The 25,617-nt window shown below is 54.4% G+C and overlaps 1 protein-coding gene across 5 annotated transcripts; it reads left to right on the forward strand.

The window, feature by feature from the left end:
- Positions 1-24: 24 nt before the first annotated feature.
- Positions 25-25,575, forward strand: TECTA (tectorin alpha). Of its 5 annotated transcripts, none has more exons than XM_032709488.1 (25): positions 25-1,848; positions 2,026-2,446; positions 3,875-3,939; positions 5,634-5,767; positions 6,400-6,687; positions 9,300-9,437; positions 9,916-10,081; positions 11,836-12,248; positions 12,545-13,124; positions 13,655-14,247; positions 14,651-15,224; positions 16,164-16,774; positions 17,078-17,639; positions 18,219-18,418; positions 19,502-19,885; positions 20,155-20,441; positions 20,530-20,810; positions 20,921-21,031; positions 21,352-21,554; positions 21,907-22,070; positions 22,194-22,442; positions 22,937-23,099; positions 23,380-23,467; positions 23,587-23,703; positions 24,120-25,575. In XM_032709488.1, exons 3-25 carry the CDS (start codon positions 3,876-3,878, stop codon positions 24,218-24,220), a joined length of 6,471 nt encoding a protein of 2,156 aa, XP_032565379.1. In that variant the 5' UTR covers positions 25-1,848; positions 2,026-2,446; position 3,875; the 3' UTR covers positions 24,221-25,575. The 5 variants fall into 5 exon arrangements, with proteins under 5 accessions (XP_032565379.1, XP_032565380.1, XP_032565382.1 ...); XM_032709489.1 differs by having other exon boundaries at positions 25-293; positions 586-2,446; XM_032709491.1 differs by having other exon boundaries at positions 25-2,446; positions 23,587-23,768; positions 24,120-24,207.
- Positions 25,576-25,617: the final 42 nt, after the last annotated feature.

A 25,617-nucleotide genomic window follows, 5' to 3' on the forward strand; every position in this document is an offset into this window, starting at 1 on the left:
TGTAAGTTTTTACACAAAAAAAAAAAAAAAAAAAAAAAAAAAAAAAGTGTCCTGAGCTTTGCCCTTTTGTGTTCCCCTCGAAGCAAAACGTTCCTGTGGGTCTGACCCAGGTGTTTAACTCGCAGCTTTGGCGCAGTGAGAGCTGCCGGGGTGTATTTGTGCTGCTGGTGTGTGTGCTGAGAGCTCAGGCACAGCCACCTCACCTGTGATGGTGCTTTTTGAAAGGAGAAGGAAGATTCTAGTCCTCTCCTGGACTGTATTTCTCCGTGGCTGTGATTCATCTCCACTTCCAGGTGAGGAACGAGGCTTGAGATCACTGTTTTCTGCTCCATGTCCTCACTGGGACTGGCCTTGGGGGTAAAACAAGTTCCATCCTCGTGGCCTGCACCAAATAACCCTGGGGAGAGGCAGGAGGAAGAAGAATGTCCCTCCAGATGGGACAGAGCTCCTGGCAAACCCCTCCCAGGTGTCTCCCAGCTGTGCTGGGTCCCTTGAAATGGGAATGCCTGTGGTTGCTCTGCTGAGATGAAGCAGCCAGAGAACCTTTTGCCTCATCTTTTCATGCTTGTTTTTTCTTGAGGTCAGGCATGGGAGGAAGTTTTCTGCTGGAAGAATTAAAAAAAAAAAAAAAAAAAAGAGAAGTGTTTGGTTGTTCAGCTCTGATGTGTCCAGCACTGCATGATGGGAACATCCCCTGCCAAAAGAAAACAGCCTGGAAGACAAAGTCCTCCCAAAAGAGACAGTGAAACCTAATCAAACTTCATCAGTGTGGTCTTGCCCAGGACAAACAGGACCAGAATATTAAACTGGAAAAGGAGCAGAGGGAAACCTATTTTCACCAATTTTCTCTGTGTTACAAAACAGAAGGAGAGGAGTCAATTGATTTTCCTGTGGCTGGTAATGTTTAAAATGAAGAGCCAGGGTGCATGGAGTGGCAGGCTGGAAGTAATGGGTCCCTGGAATATCAATGCTGATATCCCCCTGCCCTCCTAAAATAGTTGTTGGTTTAGAAAAGGGCACAAATAAATTTAAAAAATGAAAGACTCTTGTTAGCAAGGCCACGTTTGGAGGATGAAGAAAAAGCAAACTCCAGGATTTGCTGTGGGGGTGTTGTGTTGCCTGGTGCCCCTGATGTGCTGAAGGAAACTGCTGATGTAAGATGCAGCACTTTGGGGGTGAACTTGCTAAACACACTTCTAGGAGCCCCCAGGCTCTTGGAAAACAAAAAGTCTGGGCTTCTCTGGTTCTTGTTGGGCTGCTGGCATTCCTGTGCCCTCTCCATTCCTGACAAAGGGCAGGGAGAGGGTGTACAGGGAACACAGGAGGAATAACTAACTCCTAGCAGGGAAAATAAAAGGCACCCACCCAGAAAGTCAGAAAGGAAAAGCCAAGGTCAGTCTGTTTTCCCATGATGGGTTGGAGCTCTGCCTGTCCTACCTGAGTCTTGCTGCAGGCTGGAAAATCAGCTCTAATGTGGCTCTGCTGGTGGCATCCTTCACCCCTCAGCTGCTATTCCACCTCTCCCTCTCTCATCTGACGTGGATCTGAACGCAATGAAAGTGGTTGAATTCTTTTCCCAGGGTACAGAAAATGAGGAACTTTGGTCAGCTCACCCCAGCTACTCCCACAGCCCAGAGCTAGCTGTGTATCATCTATCAGCCCAGATGCCAGGGGCAGGGAAAATCCCTGTGGAAATTGCAGGTTATAGGAGTGAAAACAGTAATAACACTCACACCAGTCCCCCAGTGAGACTCCCCACCAGCAGCAGCCAGCCCTTCCAGAGCAGGTGGAAACAGGAACAGCAAGGAAAGCTTCCCTGGGAGATCTGGAGAGAGAACACTGGACTGGGTGAGTTTTTCCTTTTCCACCTGTAAAAGCAGAAGTCAGTTACAGAAAGTAAAGCAAGACCTGGATGGCAAAGTAGCTCCATTGAAAGTTCAGGGCACTTTGAGCCTAGCACTGCTTAATGCTAATCCTGTAACATTATATAGATGGGCTTTTTTTTTTTTTCCCTTTTACACAAAGGAGGAAGGGGCTCAGTTCTTCTGAGGGTTGGGTTTTCTTTCCCCTGAGCAGCACAGCAGCGAGCCCAGCTCCGGCTCGCTGGCATTTCCATCTGAATCCACCTGAAGGGGGTGAGCTTTTGGGGAAGAAAGAGGCTCCTCTCCCTCTCCAGGCCAGAATCTGATCTCCAGATTAGCTTGTTGGTTATCAATAGAGGCAACAGTTGTGATTGCAACTCAACACTGCTCCAGCCCTGGAAGAGCATTGACAGAAAGGGAGTTTTCAATTGGGAGAGCAGGGGACTGAGCCATCCTTTCAGTCCCCAGCAAGGATTGGCACGGGAGGACCGGCATGCATTCTCCATTGACATAGGACTTCACCCTGCTCCACCAAGATTGGTCTAAAATTTCAGACCTGATCGCACCTCTAGTCCACGAAACAGGTTGGTAATCTTTTTTTTCGTACCTAAATAATTGTAGTTTTGAATGGGATATGTTAAATAATGTGTTCTTTGTTAGGTCTGTCGTGTTTGCCGAGTGGGGCTGGTCTTGCTCTTGTCCTCAGACTGCCACAGTCTCCACTAGTCACTCTCTACCTGCTCTCTGCTAATGAATCCACAGAATTTACAATCCTGTCATCCTCCTTTCATCTCCCCAAGACAGGGAATGTGGCAAAACTTTTCCTTGGTGGAGTGATTTCTAGTCAATGGAGAATGTGGTAGCTGGGAGCAGGCTGGGACCAGCACTGATGTGACTGCAGCAGTGAGCAGGGAGGAACTTTCTGTCCGCTGTGTTCCATACTTTTCAAGCTCCCAGAAGTGGGAATCAAGTGGAAGTGATGTGGGACAGATGATGGGATGTTCCCCCTGTGTGCTCTGTGTGCTGTGTATGTATATGTGTGTCTTTAGAAGGTGTTGGATCTGCTGATCCACAAACCCCATAAAAACAGATCTGCAGAGGACACAAAGCAACGCTGGCTTTTACAGACAGAGATTTAAAGCTGGGAAGGTGGAGGGGCTGATCTGAAAACTTAGGCTGTGCATAATGGGTATGTGAAGCTGATCATGTACTTTTCCCACTGGCACACACACACTGGGAACACACGAGACCTTCCCAGGAGCTCTGTGTGAGCCCTGCCCGTGTGTAATCACGGACTCGACGGGCGAAGAAATCAAAGCAGGTGTTTTAGCAATATTTTCTATTGGATTAATAATGAGTAACAAATTGCATTAGGCACAGAAGGAATTAAAGCTGGCACAGGGTTTTCTCTTTCATTTTCCCAGCCCTGTGTCTGCTCTCTCTCTCTCTCTCTCCCATTGATTCCTGTGCAGCAAGGAGGTGCCCAGCTGTGTAAATGTTTGGGCTCATCCAAATCAGTAAGTGGTGGTTATGGTAGGAGCCAGCACAGAGGATTAGTCAAAGTGGTGTCTGAAGCCCCTTAACCGTGAGAGCACACCACAGCTCTTGTGTTTGGAGCAGTGCAGAGCTGCTCCCCTTGGAACTGGGCAGGAGTGTCCATCCCTGCACCGAGCGGATCAGGGAGGAATTGCTTTTGAACCCTCAGGAGAATCAAGAGCCCACGGAGAGCTGGGGCTATTTACAGCTTCCAAAATCCATGTGAAACCAGCAGCAGCTCTTCCATGTGGTTCTGGGCTTCCTTTGGCAGTGCCTGCAGGTGATTTGCTGTTATCACCAGGGAATTCTCTCTGCATCACTCCATGGAACAGGCATTTCGGGTCTGCCTGGCAGGTGAGGGGCCTCCACCTCTGAAACATCCACCTGGCTTCAGGAAGCAGCAGGGCTTGGGCTATCCTTAAGGATGTGTTTTCCTACTGATGTGATGCATGTCTGGGTTTCTTCCCTTCCTGTAGGATGAACAAACGATCGTTTCTGGGAACCTGGGTGGCCCTTTTGGTGATAACAGCCCGGCAGCGAGGTGAGTGTCTCCTGCTGGAGTGCTGGGAGCCCAAAATTCCCCAGCTCTGCTGTGCCCAGAGACCCCAGAGGGCTGGGAAAACACCCCCAGGGTGAACTGAGCGTTTCCCATGGGGAGGGAGAGGCTGGGAATTTTAAGGGATGCTTGTGTATGTCATTTATATGGCTGTGTGTGCACGTGGGAGCTTTCCAGAGGTTGAGTTGGTCTGACCAGTCACTATAAAATGAGTCTGAAAAAATTTCAGTGTTAGGACTGCTGAGTAGGAACAGCAGTGTGGCCCCAGCAGTGCTAAAGGAGCTGGAATTAAGGAGTGTCTGCTGAGTTCCCTGTTTTAAAAATCAGTAAAATCTGTGTCTCATAGCTATACCTTGGCTGTAACAACTTTTCAGGGGTGTAACAGCTGTGAAATGACTTATTTTACTACCTGTCAGCCCGAAGTTTTGCCGTGGCCCTTTGGATATATCTGTGAAACCAAACCTTGTGGCTTGGAAACCATCACATGCCACCTCCCTTTATGTCCAGTGGGGCACTCAGGCCACTCAGAGGTCTCAGGAAATCAGGATTCCAGTGGGTTAGGCCAGGCTTGCCCTTGTCTCCTTTTCTCCTGGGAAAATTGGACCAATTGAGCCTGTGAAGGACTCAACTTATTCTCCTTATTCCAAGGCAATTTCCAGCATGAAGCATCCTCAGGATGGCAGGGAAGGAGCAAACCCTGGACTGGGCATCAGGAGAGCCCCCCCTGTGTCTGTAAGAGTGGGGAACAGAGCAAACTGGCCCCATCTGAGGCCCCTGAAAGCACAAGGTCGTGCCCAGGAAGTAAAAGCACATCCTGAATCCAGAACTGGGATTGTTCAGATCCTGTGGCCTCGTGTCAGCCAAGATTAAGTGTTGCGAGGACAGGGCATGGCTTTTCTACACTAAAGAGGGGAGAGGGGAGGGGAAAACCCAGAAAAATCCCCATTTGCTCTGTGAGGAGCACACTGGAAACAGGACATGAGATGACAGCAGAGGTCTGGCAGGGGTTGGGATGGGAGGGGACGTGTCCCCAGAGGCCAGAAGTGCCTGACTGTGCCTCAAACCAATGGATTTTAGGCTGGTAGAAAGCAACAGGCTTGTAATGAGATGTGTCAAACCCATCTTCTGAAGTATTTTTAGGAGAGACAGTTATGTCCACTGGCAGTGCCTTTTAGCAGGACAGCTGACTTAGCTGGGAAATGTCAGAGCAGCCGTGACACCTCAGGCTGTGACCCAGCCCCAGGAGCCCTGGGGTCCACCAGGGAGGGCTGTGCAGGCAGGAGGGAGGTGGACACTGCCAGGAATGTGTCCCTGGGGGTTGGGGTTGGTGCTGTTTGCTCCCCTGAACACCCCACCACCTAAAAAACAGCAAGTCCTGCCCATCCTGGAGCGGGGAGGATGGACCTGTTGTCCTTGTTGTCCCAATGAGAAGCAGAGAGATGAGGGGTATGACTTGATGGCACTCACATGGAAGGCAAAAAGCAAAGCTACAACTGTCCTGCATCTTGGGGTCACTTTGCTGTTGCCCCAACCAACCTTTGAATGATACTTTTTCTCCTGACCCTGTCCCAGGGCCAGTCCCAGAGCTGGAACCTCTGCTGTGGCTTTGCTGTGGCCTCTCTGAAGTCAGAACAGGTCCTGACATTGCCTGAAGGACTCTCTTCTCTCTCTCCTTCCAGCTCACACCATGGGGAGTCTGTATCCATTCTGGCAGAACGACACAAGAACACCCAAAGTTGATGATGGAAGCTCTCCCGAGATCAGGATCTCCGTCCCTTTCATCTATTTTGGAGTCCCCTACAGAAGCATTTATGTAAGTGGACAAACAGACCTTCCCTTGGCTCTTTTCCTTGTCATTAGGTTGTATTTTAAATGCTCTCTCCCTGTCATCAGGAAGGGGAAGATTTATTAGCAACTACCTGACAAGTTCTTAGATTTCGTGAACTGATAGGCTTTATGATTAAGAAAGTCAAAGGTATATTTAATGGGATAATGTTCATGGGAAAGGAATAAAAAAGGCAGTAAATTTTCTTTGTAGGTGATTAAATGGTACAGCAAAGCTAAGGGCTTGACACGAGGGACATTTTTTCTGTTGCATGACAAGAAACAAGAAAATGGGGAGGAAAATGGGCAACAGTTTTGTGGGTGCCCAAGACAAGGACAAATTGCTGTTCTCCTTTTTTGTCCTGTAGAACCCTGTTTTGTAGACCTTTCAGGGATTTTTGGGGCTTTTTCAGGGATGCTTTTGGGGCTTCCTACATCAGCCTTTGGCCACCCCTGGTGGGATGAAGCAGAATCTCTGCCAGGGTGGTCAGGCTGCCTCACCCACTGTCACCATCTCAGTCGCCTCCGGGCAAAACCCTCTCACCCCACGTTTTCCGAGAAACCAGCGGGTTTCTGCTGCCTGCAAAGGCTTGCTCAGGCAGGGTGGCTCTCTTGGTGCAGGTGAACAACAACGGGGTGATCTCCTTCAACACGCTGGTCAGCCAGTTCACCCCCGAGACCTTCCCGCTGGCCGACGGCCGCGCCTTCGTGGCGCCGTTCTGGGCCGACGTGCACAACGGCATCCGGGGGGACGTCTACTACAGGGAGAGCACGGACCCCAGGCTGCTCAGGAGAGCCTCCAAGGACGTCCACAAGCACTTCAAGGACATGGCCTCCTTCTCTGCCACCTGGGTCTTCATTGTCACCTGGGAGGAGGTCACGTTCTACGGGGGCAGCAGCACGACCCCGGTAAGAGCGTGGTTCTGGATGTATGTCTGTATTTGTATATCTGTATATCTGTGTATCAATCACATAATTGTCTTTTGTGTGTAAAATTGACTGTGTTTCATTGTGCTCCTCAGTTCCCCTTGGGCAGAGAAGCACCATGGTCCTTTCACCTTTCTGTCTCGTGGGAGCCCATACGAGCCTCGCTCCCTGCTCTCAGATCTCCAGGGAGAGCATCCCCTCTTTGGTATTTGCAGGCAGTGTATCTAAACAGGGCCCTGACACCACTTAGGAGTGTTTGGCTTGATCATAGTGTGCTTATTTTTTGTTAGATACAAATGCAGATATTTGTGATGACAACTGAAGGGAGACCGATCAGACTGACCAGAGTCACACTCATGACTCAACCATATTATGTTTCCAAAAATGTGAGTTGTATCTCAGAGGATGGAGATGACAGTGTGGTGGTTTTTTAGGGCATGAACAGCTTCTAAATATCTGGTTAATATGTGAGCTGTGGCTGCAGCTGATGTTGGGAGGTCCGTGCTGGACTCCTGGTAGCTGAAGGCTTAGGGTGCAGATACAATCCTAGGATGGTTTGAGTGGGAAAGGACCTCAAAGCTCACCCTGTCCCACCCCCTGCCATGGGCAGGGACACCTTCCACTAGACCAGGTTGCTCCAAACCCTGTCCAACCTGGCCTTGAACACCTGGGGAGTGAGGGATCCCAGCTATTGTTTGGGGCAAGGCTTGTTTAGGATAAGCAAGTGCCAAAAGCTGGTTTCTTCTGTCTCGAGGAGTTGGCTCTGATAAAGAGTCCAACTCTTTCCCATTTGTTAGAGAAGCTTGAGATTTAATGCATATTTTTTGCCAGTCCTGGCAGCATTTGCAGAAAAAAACCCCCACATATATATTTATTTGCAGACAGCAAGCAATATAGAGATTCGTGTATTGCCTGAAGAATTACATTTGCAACACAATGCAATTTATTTCGTTATGGAGCAGCCTTCCTGCTCAGCAGCAGCCAGGGCTCGGGGTTGGCACGTGGAACAGCACGATGCAACTTAAGCAGGAGATTCATCGCAATGCAGAAAAGCTGCAGAAAACAATTTGGGGAATGTGGCCTCTGGGACGCTGCAGTTGCTGTCTCGTGATGTCACCCGAAATCAGCTCGGTTTCTGAGAGCCTGGTGAGGCAGCAAGGGTGCTCAGGGGCCATCAGAACCAAAGAGGGAGATTTTGGGGTTTGTTGGAAGTTCCAGCCATCTTACACCTGGCACCAGGTCACCTCCTGTCGCTCTCTGAGAGGCCCCTGAGCAGAGCACGGTTTGCTGCCCCACCAGAAAGCTGCTGTTGCACTCTCAGAGTGATCCTGACTTTATGTGTGACGTGTTAGTGATCTCACAGCTCGGCAAAAGACTTGGCCAAGGTGAGCAAAGTGTGCAGGGGACACCAGAAGTAGGAGGCAGAATCCCAGGGAAAGGATGCAGGAGTGGAAACAGTGGCTCTCCCGCCCGCCCCGGTGTGAACTGTGCCATTTGCAGCTGCTCTGCCCACACCTCTCACTCTCCTGACAGCTCCCAAAGCCTGCTTTGCCTCTGTGTTCGAGATTCCTCATGGCAGGAGCCCTTATGTGCCTTGGAAGTGACCTCCCTTGTGGTGTGCAAGCAGTGAGTGCAGCCCTGGGCTCCCCTCTGCAGTCCTGAGGCATCCTCAGAGCCCAGAATCAAACCAGTGGGTTTAGCACCAGGCTCCTTGTATTGCTCTTGATTAATTAAAAGAGAGGCATCCCACACTTAGTGCCCTGCTAAAATCCTGCTTGCTCAGAGGCAGGAGCAGCAGTTGTCATGGCATGGTCCCAGAGCAGAGGAAGGGCAGGGATGGGAAGGACAGGAAAATGCAAAAGGCTGAGAGAAGAGATCGACTTCATTCCCAGCGATGAGCTCTGCTGCTGGATCTGCATGGATAGAGGGAATATCTCAAGGAAAGAGGCTTCTTCTGCCTTTCCACACAGCTATAAATGGAAAATGGGGATTATGCTGCCCTCACCACCTGGCAAAGCGGGCTCTTCCCACCTGGAGCCCTGCTGGAATGTGTCTGGAGCTGGGGGGGCTGGAAATGCAGAGTCATTTCAAGGGAAAGGAAGAACACGAGCAGCAGATTTAGCAGGGACTGAGGGGATTTGGCAACCAGCAAAGTGCATGATATACATGGCTGGCTTGGATGTAATCCACCTTTAGCAGTATTGTAGGATATGGATGTGGAAGGGAACTTGGAAAGATAATGCAGCGAGGGATAAAGCTGAGATAGGGTAAGGGGAGATAACAGATCTTAGCAACCCGAATCCTGCCCATTGCCTCTTCCCCGTGAGCTCATTCTCATGCTGCCATCTATTGGTGTTCACTTGGATCAGAGATGGACTTGTCATCCTCCCAGGTGGAGGAAGGGGCAGGGATAGGAGCTGGTGGAGTTGTGGCAGCAAGCACAGGCGTATTTTGGGTCTAGTTCAGCTTCTGCAGCTCTTCACTGCGAGGCTCCTGTGTCTTGCCCAGGCCGGAGATGAACGTGGTGAAAGGACAGGCAAACAGCATGAGAAAAGCAGGATCACCTCGTGAAATGTGCTCCTGGTTTTCCACAGGTGAACACTTTCCAAGCTGTCCTGATCTCAGATGGAGTGTCTTCCTTTGCCATATTTAACTACCACGAAATCAGCTGGACCACGGGGACAGCCAGTGGAGGGGACCCCCTGACTGGTCTCGGTGGGGTGATGGCCCAGGTGAGGCTCTTGCTGCCATATCCCTGTCTCTGTTGAACTCTTGGATGATTGCCTGTGGCTTTCTCAACATGTCCATGCTTCCTCATGCCACTCAGTCCCCCACTGTCCCCAGCACTCCTTGCATCCCACTGCTGGGCACCCAAAATCTGGTGATGGCAGCAGTTCCATCTGCCTGGGGGGGGGAGGTTCCTGCATAAGGAGAGTTTCCCTCTATTGCTTCCTCACTTCATCTTGGCCACTCAATACATACCCCCTTAGATCTATATTTACAAACATATGTATATACACATACCTAAATCTGTAAATGTACATCCATTCTGCTTGTAGTACCCGTTTAGCTTTTCAAAGCTAACTGAAAACTGCAATCCCTGAGAGAAGCTGTTGAAACTAAAGAGGAGGGGGCAGAGAAGTGAGGAAATGCAGCATCGCTTTCCCGTGGCCAAGTTGGGTGATGGAATTTGCTCTCTCTCTGCTTTAGGCTGGTTTCAATGGAGGAAACCTCACCAACTTCTTCAGCCTCCCGGGCTCCAGAACTCCAGACATTGTGAATATCGAAGAGACAACCAACGTGAACGTCCCTGGGCGCTGGGCTTTCAAAGTAGATGGCAGAGAAATAGACCCTGCCAATGGCTGCAGCCTGAGAGGTGAGGGAGGAATGGCACTGCTTGTTTGCAGATTTTGGGGTGCAGTGTAGCAAAAGGTGATGCTGTTGGAGTGCTGGTGGAGAAGTGCTGACTGCTCTGGGCTGCTGTGTTTTTGCCAAGGCATCCCCACAAACGGTGAGGACAGAAACATGAGAGTAGGTGCCAGTTGCTGGTTGCTGCACCCAAATTCCAGGTGCCAACAGGAAAGACCTGGGGACAGCAATTTCCTCTGGCCCCCACATTAGGGAAGCTGGCCTTGTGGTCCAATTTCCCTTGTTTCTGCAGGAGGAAGAGCAAGTTTTCCCTGTGCAGAGCCTGTGCCTGTATCACACAGAGCACGGGGCTATAAATGCATTAATCAACACACACAGTGACTGCACAGGGACTTTGCTGCACAGAGATTACTGTGTTGCCATTTGACAAATAAAACTGTCAGGAACCTCCACAGTGCTCCAGGAGTCTTTCCAGCAAGAGAGGATTGTCATTTGTGAGTGGACACTGGAGACATGAGGCTTCTTTATGTCCCAGTTTAGGATTGTACCAAGAAGGCTCTGAGGCTCTTGCAGCCACAGCAGAGTTTTAGATCCAACTGCTCCAGCCCCTTCCAGCTGCTGACCCCAGGAAGAAAAGGCTGGACTTTGCAAAGGGGCTGGAAGGCATCTTGGGTTTGCAGGTGATGAGGGAGTGTGAGTAAATCCCAGCACTGGATTTAAATTTCACACTGAATGTCTGATTGCCCTTTATGAGAGGAGATGCAGCACGAGGTGTCAGAGCCTTATGACACCCCTTTCCCAAATCCCCCACAGCAAGATGGCTGGCATGTGGGACTTACTGAGAGGAGACATTTGTTGCAGGGAAGTGGAAAATAGCTTTATTTTTTTTTTTTTTTTTGCTAGGAGGCAGGGAAGAGCACAAAAGTTTAGGAGAGGTAAATTCAGGCAACGCACGGCGGGAGCCACGCGGCTGAGAAGTGTGAAAGATGGCCAGATGGAGGAGAGAGAAACTCTCCCGGGTACTTGCCACCCTTGTTCTCCTGTCTTCTCTCAGCCTCTCACGTCTCTCACCAGACAAACCTGCCTCCCTTTATAGTGCCACGTCTGCTCAGTCTGCAGGATCACTCAGCGCTCCCGTTGTGGCTGGGCTGTGGTGTGGAAGTTACTTATCAACAGCTCTTTTGGTTTCCTAACTGCTACGAGCTCTTTCTGAATGGGAGTGAATTGCTCCAGGGCTGCTGGTGGCAGAGTCACACTTTGACCAGCAAAGCAATGATGGGGGTGGCAAAATGCTGAAGGACAGCACAAGTGCAGCGACAGTGCTGGGAACAGCCTCCAAAAGGCATCAGCTTTACCAGTGGACTTTCCTTTTGGGAAAAGAGCACAAGTGGCTCTTGTGCCCTGCAGTACTGAGGCAGAGTGAGAGTTGTGGGTGTCCAAAATGTAGGGAATAGCCTTCAAGTTTTCCAGCCTGTGTGTTGCAGCACTCGCCCTGGATTTGTGACAGCGCCCTCAGCTTTCCATGGACTTGAAGAGGACGGACCACGCACTGAAAACAGAGCTTGGGATTGCAGCACTGTGCTGAATGGCACTTGCTGGGAGTTTGCACAAAGAAAGCAGCCGAGAAGCCCAGTGGCAAGACAGTTTGGTGGTGGTCTTGACCACGGGGCCAGCAGACCCCTCTGAGGTGACGTGGTGCGCTTGGCTCCTCTGTCTGGAGAAGTGATGTAGCGTGGGTTTTTCCCCTTTCTGTCTTTCTAGGGCAGTTTCTCCGCCAAGGGGAGATCTTTTGGGACAACGCCAACTGCAGCACCAAGTGCCGCTGCCTGGACTTCAGCAATGAGATCCTCTGCCAGGAGGTGGCTTGCGGCCCCTTTGAGGCGTGTGAGAGCAAGGCCAGGTTCTTCCAGTGCGTGCCGGTGGAGAGCAGCACCTGCGTGGTGTTCGGAGATCCTCATTACCACACCTTCGACGGCTTCCTCTTTCACTTCCAGGGTTCCTGCTCCTACCTCCTCGCCAGGCAGTGCTGGCCAGGCTCCCACCTGCCCTACTTCAACGTGGAGGCCAAGAATGAGAACCGAGGCGGCTCCTCCGTCTCCTGGCTCAGGGATATTTTTGTGGAGGTCTACTCGCACAAGATTGTTCTCCCCAAGGGTGGCTTTGGGAAGGCAAAGGTGAGAGCCCTGCTGGTGGATGGGGAGAACTTGCCAGGCTGGCTTCTCTGAGGTGGCAGTGAGGCTGTGACAACAGCTTGGAGAGCGTGGGATGGCACTTCTGGGCCTCGTGTGTCCTTGGGGAGTGGGCACGGGTGACAGGCGTGGTGGAAAAGCCCTGTGGCTTACAAATGGCTGTCCTTCTGTGCGTGTCCCTAAACCTAAGACACCATAATGTGGTGTCACCATACTGTGTCCCAGTACGAGGGCTCTGCTATTTCCTGCGCTGGCTCAGCCTCCTGGTGTTGTCCCTGCAGGTGGATGACCTGGTGGTGTCCCTGCCCATCTCTCTGGAACTGGGTGCTGTCAAAGTCTACCAAAGTGGCCTGTCCACCGCCCTGGAGACTGACTTTGGCCTGCTGGTGACCTTTGATGGAGAACACTACGCCTCTGTCTCCGTGCCGGGCTCGTACATCAATGCCACGTGCGGTCTGTGTGGGAATTACAACAAAGACCCCGAGGACGATATCCTCCGCTCAGATGGGAGGTTGGCCACGTCCGTGCCAGAGCTGGGAGAGAGCTGGCAAGTGCCACATCCCGAGAGGAGATGCTCCACGGGCTGCTTGGAAAACTGCAGCCTCTGCGACGCCGCCACCGAGTCCCTGTATTTCACCCCCGAGTACTGCGGCTTCATCAACAAGACTGGGGGCCCTCTCTGGGAGTGCAGCTCGGTCGTGGACCCCACTGCCTTCATCCACAGCTGTGTCTATGACCTCTGCAGTGCCCCTGTGCCAAGGGATAACGGCACTGGGCTGTGCCAGGCCATCCAGGCGTACGCCACGGTGTGCCAGTCCCTGGGCATCTCGGTGGGAGAGTGGCGGACACAGACGGGGTGTGGTGAGTGTTTATGTGCTTGTGCTGGGAGCCTTCCCCTCTGGAGGAGAGGAGTGATTTCGGGGGTTTGCCTCTGTGCCCAGATGAGGGGAAAGAATTCCAAGGGAGGGAGTCAGTGGAGGGAGTCAGGGGAAAACGGATCAGTCCCTCTCCACAGCATCAAACTCTTGCTCCAGCAAAAGGGTAGTAGAAGTCAGGTGTGAGGTGGGAGCTCCATGTTGCTCTGCAGACAGTCAGCTGGTGAGAGATGGAGGTTGGACTGGGACAGGCTCAGGGCACACTTCTCAGCCCATCCTCCTCAAATAGCTGCAGGCAGTTTGGTGGCTCTGGAATGGTTTTGGAGAAGCCCCTCTTATGTGACAGGAATGGCCAGGGAAGCACAGAAAGGGAATGGAGGGGCCAATCCTACCATCAAAATGGAGCTCACGGGTCTCTGTGTGTTGTCTCTGCTGTGGGTCAACAGGAACAGGGTAATTGGCCCTGAGCTGTGCCATAATTATGGTCCCCCTGTTTGTGTCCCCTCTGCCCCACAGCAACAGCCGTGCAGTGCCCAGAGCTCAGCCACTACTCGGTGTGTGCCAGCAGCTGCCCTGCCACGTGCTCAGACCTCACAGCCCCGCTGGCCTGTGCCTCCCCCTGCACCGAGGGCTGTGAGTGCGACGAGGGCCACGTGCTGAGCCGGGACCGCTGCGTGCCCGTCCCGCAGTGCGGCTGCGACGTGGACGGGCGGTACTACCCCGTCGGGGAGTCCTTCTGGGCATCCACGGACTGCACCGTGCGGTGCCAGTGCGAGGATGGAGGGGAGGCCAAGTGCTTCAACACCACCTGCCCCGAGGGAGAGATCTGCACCATCGAGGGCGGCCACCGCGGGTGCTTCCCCCGGCGGGAGACCGTGTGCTTGGTGGGGCAGAGCCAGGTGCTGCAGACGTTCGATGGCATCACCTTCCCCTACCCGCTGGAACAGTCCTACACGCTGCTCAAAACCTGCCCGGAGAGGCCAGACTTCATCGAGGTGGACATCAGCCAGAAGAAGGTGGGATCTGCTCCCAACGGGCCACGCGTGCTGCGGGTCCAGGCAGCCGGCCAGGAGGTGAAGATTGGAGGCACCCGCCTGTCAGACATTAAGGTAAAGGTGCTGCCCAGGGCCAGGGTGAGACGTGGTGGTTTGTGATGTGATCCCTGTCCCCTTGGAGAAGGGCTCGTGGGTCTGTGGCTGTGGACCAGACACTGTGGTAGCGCTTGGAGGAAGCCCAAGTGAACCATCACCATGTGAGGGCTCAGAGGTTGTTGCCACAGCACCACTATTCCTGTTTGCTGAGTCAGTTGTCTCCTGCAGCTTGTTTTTTTTCCCTGGAAAAACACACTCTGTCTGGGGGCAAAAAGCAAGGAAACAGCCGTTTGCCCTTACTCAGAGGAGGCTCTGGGTCTTGGAGGGTGGGTCAGGGTCAGGAGGTGTTTAGTGTGCTCAGCATGGCAGCAAAAATCACATCACCCTCTCTGAAGCGTCTCAATCTGCTTGTTCCTTGTAGGTGAACGGTTATGATGTTGAGCTGCCCTATTTCCACCCCTCTGGACGCCTGGAAATCTACCGTGGAGACAATGGCACCATGCTGGAGTCAGAGGGGCTCTTGGCCATCAGCTACTACGGCTCAGGGCTCCTGGAGATCCGCCTCTCCACCTCCTACTTCAACTGCACCGGGGGCCTCTGCGGCCTCTTCAACGGCAACGCCAGCGATGAGTTCAACCTGCCCACGGGCAAATTCACGGACAACCTGGAGCTCTTCCTGGAGAGCTGGACCACCTTCGACGAGATCTGCAACGGGGAGTGCGGGGACCTCCTCATGGCCTGCAACAACGACTCGGAGCTGCTCAAGTCCTACCGGAGCCGCTCCAACTGCGGCATCATCAACGACCCCACCAACAGCTCCTTCCTGGAGTGCCACAGCGTGGTCAACGTCTCAGCCTACTACAGGACGTGCCTCTTCCGCCTCTGCCAGAGCGGGGGCAACGTGTCAGAGCTGTGTGACTCGGTGGCACGCTACGCCAGCGCCTGCAAGAACGCCGACGTGGACATCGGCCAGTGGAGGAGCCACAGCTTCTGCCGTGAGTCCACCAAAGCCTTTAAGCACCCAGCGTGGGGAGAAAGGGATTTTTGAACCCACCATACTCAGGGCAGAGTCTTTTTGTTGGGAATTTGTGGGTGGGCAGAGGTGGAGTGGGTTTCTTAAGGGATGCTGAAATCACAGCAGTAGTTTCTGAGCGTGCTGGAGCCAGAAGAGACACATTTCACAGCGAAGAGATTTCAGGGTGGCATTTCAGGAGGCAACAGAAGTTTTATGATGTGGTGCAGGAGCGTTCTGGAGCTGCAGATGGTGTCTGGAGGTGCTGTGTGCCACCACCAGAGGATAATTTGCATAACACTGGTTTTTAGCTGGCTCTATAAACTTGCTGTTGGTGGGAGAACATTCATAATTCAGAAGAAGCAAATGTGAAAAATCCTTGGTGTGGAAGTACGTGGTGGGAAGGCAGTGCCTGTCTCTGCCTCAGAGGTTTCAGGCCTGTTTGGGAGCTCTGTCCTTTTAGGTGGGGTATTAGAAAAAGGTTCTTCTCCCAGAGGGTGGTTGGGCACTGACCAGGCTCCCCAGGGCAGTGGGCACAGCACCAAGGCTGACAGAGCTCAAAGAGTTTGGATGATCCTCTCAGGCAGAGGGTGTGTGACTCTTAGGGATGGTCCTGTGCAGGGTCAGGAGTTGGACTCGATGATTCCAACTGATATCCCTTCCAGCTCAGGATATTCTGTGAAAACAGCAGGATGAGGTGTCTTTTGGCACGTGGCAGGACAGGGCTCTGATGTGAGGGCAGTGATGGCTGAGAGGAGAAGGGGTTGCAAAAGAAATTGGCAGAGACAGTGGCCAGCAAGGTGCTGGGATTGTTTCCCCTCTGGCTTCTTTCCCCCCAAATCAGTCACCGCTCACCCCATTCCCACTTTTTGCCCATCCCTCACCCCGTGGGACTCACGCTCTCTGTTTGCCGGCCCTACAGCTCTGGCCTGCCCGGAGAACAGCCACTTTGAGGAGTGCATGAGCTGCGTGGAGACCTGTGAGAGCCTGGCCTCGGGCCCCGTGTGCACGGACACCTGCACCGAGGGCTGCCAGTGCGACGAGGGCTTCGCCCTGCGCGGCGCCCGCTGCATCCCGCGCGGGGAGTGCGGCTGCAGCTTCGAGGGGCGGCAGCTGGCCACCAACCAGACCTTCTGGATGGACATCTCCTGCCACTTCCTCTGCTACTGCAACGGCTCCGACAACAGCGTGTACTGCGAGAATGTCTCCTGCAAGGACGACGAGTACTGCCTGGAGGAGAACGGCCTCTACTACTGCCACGCCCGCACCGACGCCTCCTGCATCATCTCCGGCTATGGCCACTACCTGACTTTTGACGGCTACTCCTTCGACTTCCAGAGCAGCTGTGAGTTGATCCTGTGCACCACGATCTCCAGGCCCAGGGTGGAGCGCTCGGACACGTTCCCAGCGTTCACTGTCACGGCCAAGAATGAGGACCGGGACACCTCTCTGGCCCTGTGGGTGAAGCAAGTGGAAGTGGAGGTCTTTAACTACAACATCGTCATCCACCGTGCCTACAAATACACCGTGCTGGTGAGTGCAGGGACAGGAGGGGTGTAGTTGTGTCTGCCTGTGTGACTCCCAAACCACAGAGTGAGTTCTCAGGCACTGGGCCTTATGGTCTGCAGGGTTTTCCAGGGATGGGGAAATGTGGATGCTTGGGTGCTACCAGGCAGCTTTTGGAGGGAGTTTGTGTTTTGGCTGCCTTGTTTTGGGTGCAGAGGTGAGGCCAACAGGGACCTTACTCTGGGACTGCCAAGCCACCCCCATTTGTATCCTTCTGTGGTAGCTGTGATTGTCATTCCCACTCAGTGCATCTTGTTTCCTTCCCTGCAGATCAATGATGAGCGTCTCTACCTACCCCTGAAGCTGGGCCAGGGCAAAGTGAACATCTTTGCCTTCGGCTTCCACATCGTGGTTGAGACCGACTTCGGGCTGAAGGTGGTGTACGACTGGAAGACCTTCCTCTCCGTCACCATCCCACGGGGCTTCCAGAACCTCACCTACGGCCTCTGTGGCCGCTACAACGGCAACCCCGAGGACGACCTGGTGGCCTCTGGTGGCACAATGGCCACCAGCATCGCTGACTTTGTCCAGAGCTGGGCCAAGAGGGACACGTTCTGCCGCGTGGGCTGCGGCGACCGCTGCCCGGCCTGCGGGAAGGTGGAAGGCTTCTGGAAGCCCCAGCAGCTCTGCAGCCTCATCCCGAGCCAGAGCGGGGTCTTTGCCAAGTGCCACAGCAAGATCAACCCCGGCTTCTTCTACAAGAACTGCCTGTTTGACACCTGTGTGGATGGGGGAGCCATGCAGACAGCCTGCAGCTGGCTGCAGAACTACGCCAGCACGTGCCAGACGCAGGGGATTGCCATTACTGGCTGGAGGAACTTCACCTCGTGCTGTAAGTGCCACCCTGCCTCCAGGTCCTTCTTTTTCTGGGGTGCCAGGGATGGGGGAGGCCAACAGCCAGGCGGCCAGTCCCTCCCCTGCTGGGTGTGAGGTCAAGCCTGGGCCACTCTATTCTTTACAGACTGCACGTGGTACAGCAGAAGCAGGGATGGAAAAGGGGAAGCCTCAAGCTCAGGATGTATCAGCCATCCCCCTGTTAAGCAGGAATTATATTAGTTGGCTTTGAAGGCAGGAGTACATGTTTGCTCTAGTGAAGCTGCAGCCCCTTGTCAATAAGGTTGTGATGCTCTGTTCAATTAGGCTCCTGAGGATGGGGACTGCACGCCTCCCTGGCAGCCAATCTATCTGGCAAATCAGATGGGAAGTAATTGTCTTTGCTAACAAGACTGAAAATTAAATTTGTGTCGTTTTCCCTTCTGACAAGCAAGCTCATGGCCCAGAGGCACCGCTCGCACAGGGTGGTGATGCTGCTGACTGGCACCCTGCGTGGCAGGTCCCAGGTGTTCCCCTTGGGGGAGCCAGGTTGGTTTGGTCCAGGGAGCTAATCTGAGTGTGTTTTGTCCTCTCTCAGCTGTCAGCTGCCCCCCCAACAGCCACTACGAGAGCTGCGTGTCCCTGTGCCAGCCCCGCTGTGCCGCCATCCGGCTCAAGAGCGACTGCAGCCACTACTGTGTGGAGGGGTGTCAGTGTGACCCCGGCTATGTCCTCAATGGCAAGAGCTGCATCCTGCCCCACAACTGTGGCTGCTACTCCGATGGCAAGTACTACGAGGTGAGCAGCTCCAAGCCTTCTCTCAGGGCTTGCTTTCGTCCTCTGGCTGATATTTCTGGGCCTGAGTGGGGATGGCAGTCAAGCTGGGCTGGTACTAGGGATAGAGAGGAGAGGGATGTCCTTCCATGGTGTGCTGCATAGCAACAACCACCATACAGCTGATGATTTCTATCTGCAAAAATCATCTTACAGTTGTTGAGTGAGGGTGACCCAGGTGTCAAGCACAGGAGAGAACTGGTAGAGGAAAGGGTGGTGACTGAGAAGACTCTTTCATGAGTGCCAAAGTCCAGGACTATATAACCATTTGTTCTAGGTATCCCACTTTTTGTTTCACATTAAATTTATTTATTTGTAGCTACTGGATGTCACTCAGGAGTTTGATGCAGCAGAGAGCTGTGCTTGGTAGCACTGCTCATATTACAGCAGGTTGTATTTTGTGTCAGTGAATCTGTTCTGTGTAAGGTGTCTTTGCCAAGCCCCACACCCATAAGGAGCCAGTATTAAATATCAAAACCTTAAATTATTAAATTAAATACTTAAATTAAATATTAAAATCAGACCTTTTGATTGCCTAAGTGAAAAACACATTGCAGAGCTCAGCAGATGGACAATAGGTGACACACTGGGCTGCCATGTCAAGAACTCTGGTTGGGGTACTGGGGTACTAACAAGGTGGGCTGGTGGCCAGCAGAGTGCAAGAAAGAGGTCAGGGAGGTGTTTAGCACTGTGTGTGTACAAGAGGTGAGGAAGGTTGTGATGGCAGTGCAAACGTGCAGCTGCCTCATGTCTGTGGGTAGCAGAGATGTTGCAAGGTAGGTGCAAGCTGTTCTTGACACCTTTTGCTCTGTCCTCATTGCCCACTCTTGCTTGTTGTGCGGCAGAGGGGTGCAAACCTTGTCCCACAGAGGGCAGGGCAGGGATCCCCGGAGTGAGGAGTCCCTGGAGGTATTTAAGAAGAGACTGGATGTAGCATCAGTGCCATGGTCTAGTTGACAAGGTGGTATTGGGTCATCGGTTGGACTCGTTGATCTCAGAGGTCTTTTCCACCCTGGTTGATTCTGTGATTCTGTGATTTTCTTTCAGCCCAAGCAGCTCTTCTGGAACGGGGACTGCACCCGCCGGTGCCGCTGCTTCCGGCGCAACCTGATCCAGTGCGACCCTCGGCACTGCAAGTCGGACGAGGAGTGTGCCCTGCGCAACGGCGTCCGCGGCTGCTTCAGCACCCGCAGCTCCTTCTGCCTGGCGGCGGGAGGGGGCGTGTTCCGCACCTTCGACGGCGCCTTCCTCCGCTTCCCCGCCAACTGCGCCTTCGTCCTCTCCACCATCTGCCAGAAGCTGCCCGACTTCTCCTTCCAACTCATCATCAACTTCGACAAGTGGTCCTCGCCCAACCTCACCATCATCTCCCCCGTGTACTTCTACATCAACGAGGAGCAGATCCTCATCAGTGACAGGAACACTGTCAAGGTAAGGTCTCGTCAAGGGTGTCCACCCCCTCCATGAGCTGGGGAACAGGGTGCTGGGTCCCAAATGGAGTGGTATACCAACTTCCAAATGGAGTGGGATGGCACTCAGGCACTCACAATAGTCTCCACAAGGACCCTAGACAACTGTTGTTGTTCTCACAGCTGGGATGGTGGGAGGCATTAGTGGAACCATTTTTGAGTGGCTCACACTCACCTCCATAAGCAGAGGATACAGGAGGGAGATCTACTCCGTGTCCTCCCTTGCTCCAGGTGAACGGCAGCCAGGTGAGCATCCCCTTCGTCACGGGGCTCTCCACCAAGATCTTCAGCCAGGAGGGCTTCCTGGTCATCGACTCCAGCCCGGACATCCAGATCCGCTACAACGGCTTCAACGTCATCAAGATCACCATCGGGGAGCGGCTGCAGAACAAGGTGTGCGGCCTCTGCGGCAACTTCAACGGCGACCGGACGGACGACTACGCGACGCTGCGGGGGAAGCCGGCGGTCAGCAGCGTGGTGCTGGCCCAGAGCTGGAAAACCAACGGCATGCAGAAGAGGTGAGTGGTCGGACAGCCCTTCCCAGGGAGCGGGAGCAGGAGCAGGGCTGGCTGCACGAGCCCCCTGCCATGTGTCCGGTGCCCACAGCTGCAACGAGCTGCAGTACTCGCAATACGCCGCCTCCTGCGACAACGTCCAGATCCAGGAGCTGCAGAGCGACAGCTACTGCCTCAAACTGACGGACATGAAGGGCTTCTTCCAGCCCTGCTACGGCCTCCTGGACCCGCTGCCCTTTTATGAGTCCTGCTTTCTGGACGGCTGCTACAACCACAAGAAGGTCCAGCTGTGCGGCTCGCTGGCCGCCTACGGGGAGGCCTGTCGCACCTTTGGCATCCTGGGCACCGAGTGGATCGAGAAGGAGAATTGCTGTAAGACAGCCGGGGGCCATCTGGGTTGAGGGGAGGTGGGTTGGAGAGAGGTGCCTGCCCTGTGCTCCGAGGGTGAAGGTCGTGTCTGTGCTCTGCCTTGTGCTGTTTAGCAGGAGTGGTGGAAGATCCCTGCGTGGGCGCCGACTGCCCCAACCGCACGTGCGAGCTGGACAACGGCGGGGAGCTGTGCGGCTGCATCGAGCCCCCGCCCTATGGGAACAGTGAGTGCCCTGGGCCTGGCTGTGGGGTCGGTGCTGAGTGGTGTGCTGGGCTGTTGTACTGCTGGAGCTGTGGGAAGGGAGGTGCTGAGGGCTGGGACTCTGGGGTTTCATGACTTTTCGCAGGTCAGAACAGGAGGAGGAACAGGGAACCCAGGGAAGGGGTTTTTTGGGGTGCTTGTTATGGGCATCTCTGGCTTGGGAGTGCTTTGAGCAGGGATGTAGGACGGGCAGGGCGCACCACGGGAGACAATCCCAGCCCATTTCTGGTGGTGGGGAGGAATGCTGGTGGTGATCTGAACTTGTCTCATCTTCTCCTCCAGCCACCCACGACATCATTGATGCGGAGGTGACCTGCAAAGCCGCCCAAATGGAGGTGTCCATTTCCAAGTGCAAACTGTTCCAGCTGGGCTTTGAGCGTGAGGGGGTGCGGGTCAACGACCGCCACTGCCCCGGCATCGAAGGGGAGGACTTCATCTCCTTCCAGATCAACAACACCAAGGGCAACTGTGGCAACCTGGTGCAGGTGAGCTGGGACATGGGGCATGGAGAACTGGGAGTGGGGGCCAGTCCTCCACAGCAGCCCAGCTTGACACCAGGGTTGGAGCAGGGCTGCACATTGATGCAAGTGATGCTTGGGAGCTGCTTGCATGGGCTGAGGGTCCACCCAGGGATAGAAGGAGAACAGAGATAGGTCTTGTGGAGTAAGGACTCTGCCTTGTGGTTCTTTGCCCCACCATTCCATACCATTTCTGGCCAGAGGCAGTGGAGTGGCAGCAGGATCCTTAGTGTCACACAGCTTGTTTAGAGGCCAAGTGTCTGTAGGAGCAGGGGAGGAGATGGCTGGTCTCAAGCAATGCCCTGTGTTCCCTCTGCAGTCCAACAGCACACACATAGTGTACAAGAACACGGTGTGGATCGAGAGTGCAAACAACACAGGCAACATCATCACCCGGGACCGGACCATCAACGTGGAGTTCTCCTGTGCCTATGAGCTGGACATCAAGATCTCCTTGGATTCAGTTGTGAGGCCGATGCTCAGGTAGGAGCCAAGGCCAATTGCACAGGCGGAGGGGGAGGCAGCAAGGGCTCCAAAGCAAGGCACCACTCTGGGGGCTCCCAGCCTCTCCTCCATCTGAGCCAGTATTTTTTATGTCATTGTTAGTGTGATTAACCTGACGGTGCCGACGCAGGAGGGGAGCTTCACCACCAAGATGGCCCTGTACAAGAACTCGTCCTACAAGCACCCTTACCGGCAGGGCGAGGTGGTGCTCACCACCCGGGACGTGCTCTACGTGGGGGTCTTTGTGGTCGGGGCCGACTCCAACCACTTGATCCTGATGCTGAACAAGTGCTACGCGACCCCCTCCCGGGACAGCAACGACAAACTGCGCTACTTCATCATCGAGGGAGGGTGAGCGACCAGGGGCCAGCACGACCTCTTGGTTTCCATGGTGTCTGCTGGAGAGGGTGCTCGAAGGGGTGGTGGCATCAGTTTTGGATTTTTGGCCGGTGATCAAGGTCTCAAAAGGGTGGGGAACAGGGCAGCCAGTGCTGTTAGGGCAGGATTAATTTGCTTAGAGTGGTGATGACCACAAGTCCTGTGTGTGACAGAGTCCCAGATGTGGAGAGAAGTGACCTTCCTCATGTTGATAATGGGCAATGGGATGTCTGTAGGAGACAGGGGGATATGGATCATGGCACAGGCATTTTGGGAAGTGGGAGTACAATGAAGTTGGAAGTGCCAGAGGGAGGTTACAGAGGCAGGGCATGACATCTCTGTCCAGACAAACACACCACTGTGGGACTCAGAGTGAGGGGGCCTTACAGGGACAGGGGAGAGTGGTGTCCCTTGAGGGAGGGTCCTGGTCACGGGAGGGTCGTGGTGAGCATCAGTGCTTTGCACAGGTGCCAAAACATAAAGGACAACACCATTGGCATCGAGGAGAACGGGGTGTCCTTGACGTGTCGCTTCCACGTCACCGTGTTCAAGTTCATCGGGGACTACGACGAGGTTCACCTGCACTGTGCTGTCTCACTCTGTGACTCGGAGAAATACTCCTGCAAAATAGTAAGTGGGGCAAGAGCAGAGGGGGCCAGGTTGCTTGATTTGAAGGGCTGTGTTGGAGTGCAGCAAGCCCAGTTGATGTGGAGTCAGAGAGGTGACCAGAGATGTAGCCCCGGGGGTGAGACTGGGAGGGTTTTGTGGTGAGAGGCTCTGCCATGGGCAGGTCACCTGGAGACTTGAGTGTGGTTGGAGAGTCCCTTTGGAAGCTGGGCTGGACTGAGGGGCACAGAGAGGGCCCAGGCAGGGGCTGAGGGTGACAGAAGTGGCATTTATCCCCGAATAGAACTGCCCCCAGCACACGAGGATGGCCAGCGCGTTCGCCGAGGAGTCCAAGGAGCAGATCCTCTCAGTGGGGCCTATCAGGAGGAAGCGTAAGTGTGTGACCCCAGGGAAGGCTGGGTGGGGGTTGTCTGCCATCCCAGTCCTAGGCAGCCAAGGACTGGGGTCTGGGAGTGTTGCTCAGGTGTCCCCCTTTGCTGTGTGTGCCCAGGGTCGGACTGGTGCGAGGACAACGGGGGCTGTGAGCAGATCTGCACGAGCCGGGCGGACGGACCCCTGTGCAGCTGCGTGACAGGGACACTGCAAGGGGACGGCAAGAGCTGCAGGGGCAAGTACCAGGCTTGAGGCAGGCAGAGCAGGGGGCTTCCATGCCCGAGCTGAGGGGCTGTAGGGGTGAGCAGCACGGGGAAGGCGGCTGGAAGGTGTGGTGTGTTGCAGACAGGAGGGATGTGGAGGGCAGGGAGCCAGATGTGTGCTCCTCCTGGCACCTGAGGGCTGCAGGGCCAACGCTGGCAGATCCTGAAGAGCTGGTGAGGGTGATGATAGTGTACAGCGTGGTGCAGGGTAGAGTAGATGCCATGGGTAAGTTTGGGGGCTCGTGGGAGGGGGGCCCAGCAATGAGATCAGGCACTGGGAGGGTGCAGGACTGGCATGGTTTGAGGGGCACTTGGCATGTCGGGGAGGGAGGTGCACACTGCACACATGCCAGGACCCCAGCTCACATGGATCTCGTTGTGTTGGCAGCCTCCAGCTCTTCAGGGGAGCACCGTGCCCAAGTGACCCCTCTGGTGGTGGCCCAGCTGTGGCTGTGGCTGCGCGCGGCTCTGCGGGACCTGACCTCGTAGGCGCGGCTCTGCCGCCCCGCCAAAAACTGTTCTCGCGTCAGCCTGAGTCTTTGTAGGGTAGGAGACAGCCCCCCCACAGTGGCCACGCTGCCTCCAACCCTCTGCTGTGAGGAGAGAAGAGGGATGTGACCCGGAGAGAGCTCGGACGTGAAGGTGGCACGTGGCGGGCGCAGCGGCAGCAACGGCGAGACAGAGCTGGATGTCTGCCCGTGGGACTGGGCTTTGGGGTTTTTTTTTACAGGTTTATATCATTGGTGTGGACTCAAGGAGGGGTTTTTGCAGCTTTTCCCCAGGCTTTCCCTTCCAGCTGCACTGTAGGTGGTCCACTCCGCTGTCAGTAGCGTGGGACAGGCCGGAGCGTGTGTCCCTTTGCACGGACAGCTGTGGGTCTCCACAGTCCTTGGGAGCTGCCATCAGGGTTTTGGGAGCTCGTGGACTCAGCCAGAGGTAGGTGTTGGGGCACAGGTTGTGGGCCAGAGCAGTGCATTGTCACCACTGGATGTTGTGACACCTTGGGACCGTGTCACCCTCTGCCTCTCCGGTGCTGAGGTGTGTGCTGGAGAGCCAAACTCACCCCCAGGGCTCTGGAAGTCTTGGTTTTGTGCTGCAGTGCTTGACAAGTCAGTCTCAATATTTGGAAAGAGGTGCTTTCTGGTGGGCAGGAACAAGAGCCAGGGAAATGGGGGGTGGAATTCCCTGCTGTGTTTTTGTGATGGGCCGCGGCAGAGTTGTTTGAGGGTCAGAGCAGGGTTGGGGTCTGCTTGCACAGGGCAGCAGCATTGGGGTGCCTGGTGGAGCAGCCTTGGGGTGCTGGTGGGTGTGGGGGGGCTGTGTTGGTGTCTTGTCTTGTGTTTGTACTCTGTGAAACGGCTGCGTGGGAATAAAAAGTGTTGTAATCCTTGGTAAGCGCCGTGGTCCCGTGTGGTGGTGGCCAGGACCGAGAGAGGCAGCTGGGCCTGGAAGGGCTCTGGGGGTGGAACGAGTCCCTGGGAGGGTGGGCAGGGTTTTGGGGTGCCAGGCAGAGGCTGCAAAGGGGTCACAGCAGAGCGGAGGGTCTGGGTTGGGGCAGGTTTGCCATGAGATGGGCTGGGATGCCGGGCTGAAGGTGCAGAGGAGATGGGTTCTGGGGCAGGAGGAGGGCACTGGTTCCCCTTGCCTCAAGGGGAGAGGTGTTGTGGACTCCTTTTGTCCTCTGCACCTCATGCCCTCTGTGTTTTAGCTCTCAGTTCTCTCCTTCATCCCTCTTTTCTACCTCTCTGCTGCCTCATTCCCCCCTCTCTCTGTGCTCCCTCTTTGTGCCTCTTCACTCTCTGCTTGGTCTCTGCTCCCTGTTTGTGCCTCTCCTCTCTGCCCTGCTCACTGTGTCCTTCTCTCTTGGTGCTCATTCTCTGCTCTCT

This window comes from Chiroxiphia lanceolata, chromosome 23 (assembly GCF_009829145.1).
Source record: "Chiroxiphia lanceolata isolate bChiLan1 chromosome 23, bChiLan1.pri, whole genome shotgun sequence".
NCBI lineage: Eukaryota > Metazoa > Chordata > Aves > Passeriformes > Pipridae > Chiroxiphia > Chiroxiphia lanceolata.

What these genes read in the sequence shown, in the direction of transcription:
- TECTA (XM_032709488.1), top strand. Translation starts at nt 3,876, where the DNA reads ATGAACAAACGATCGTTTCTGGGAACCTGGGTGGCCCTTTTGGTGATA. An exon ending in ACCAACGGCATGCAGAAGAG is followed by an intron (nt 20,442 to 20,529) that starts GTGAGTGGTCGG and finishes CGGTGCCCACAG; the next exon opens with CTGCAACGAGCTGCAGTACT. An exon ending in AGAAATACTCCTGCAAAATA is followed by an intron (nt 23,100 to 23,379) that starts GTAAGTGGGGCA and finishes ATCCCCGAATAG; the next exon opens with AACTGCCCCCAGCACACGAG.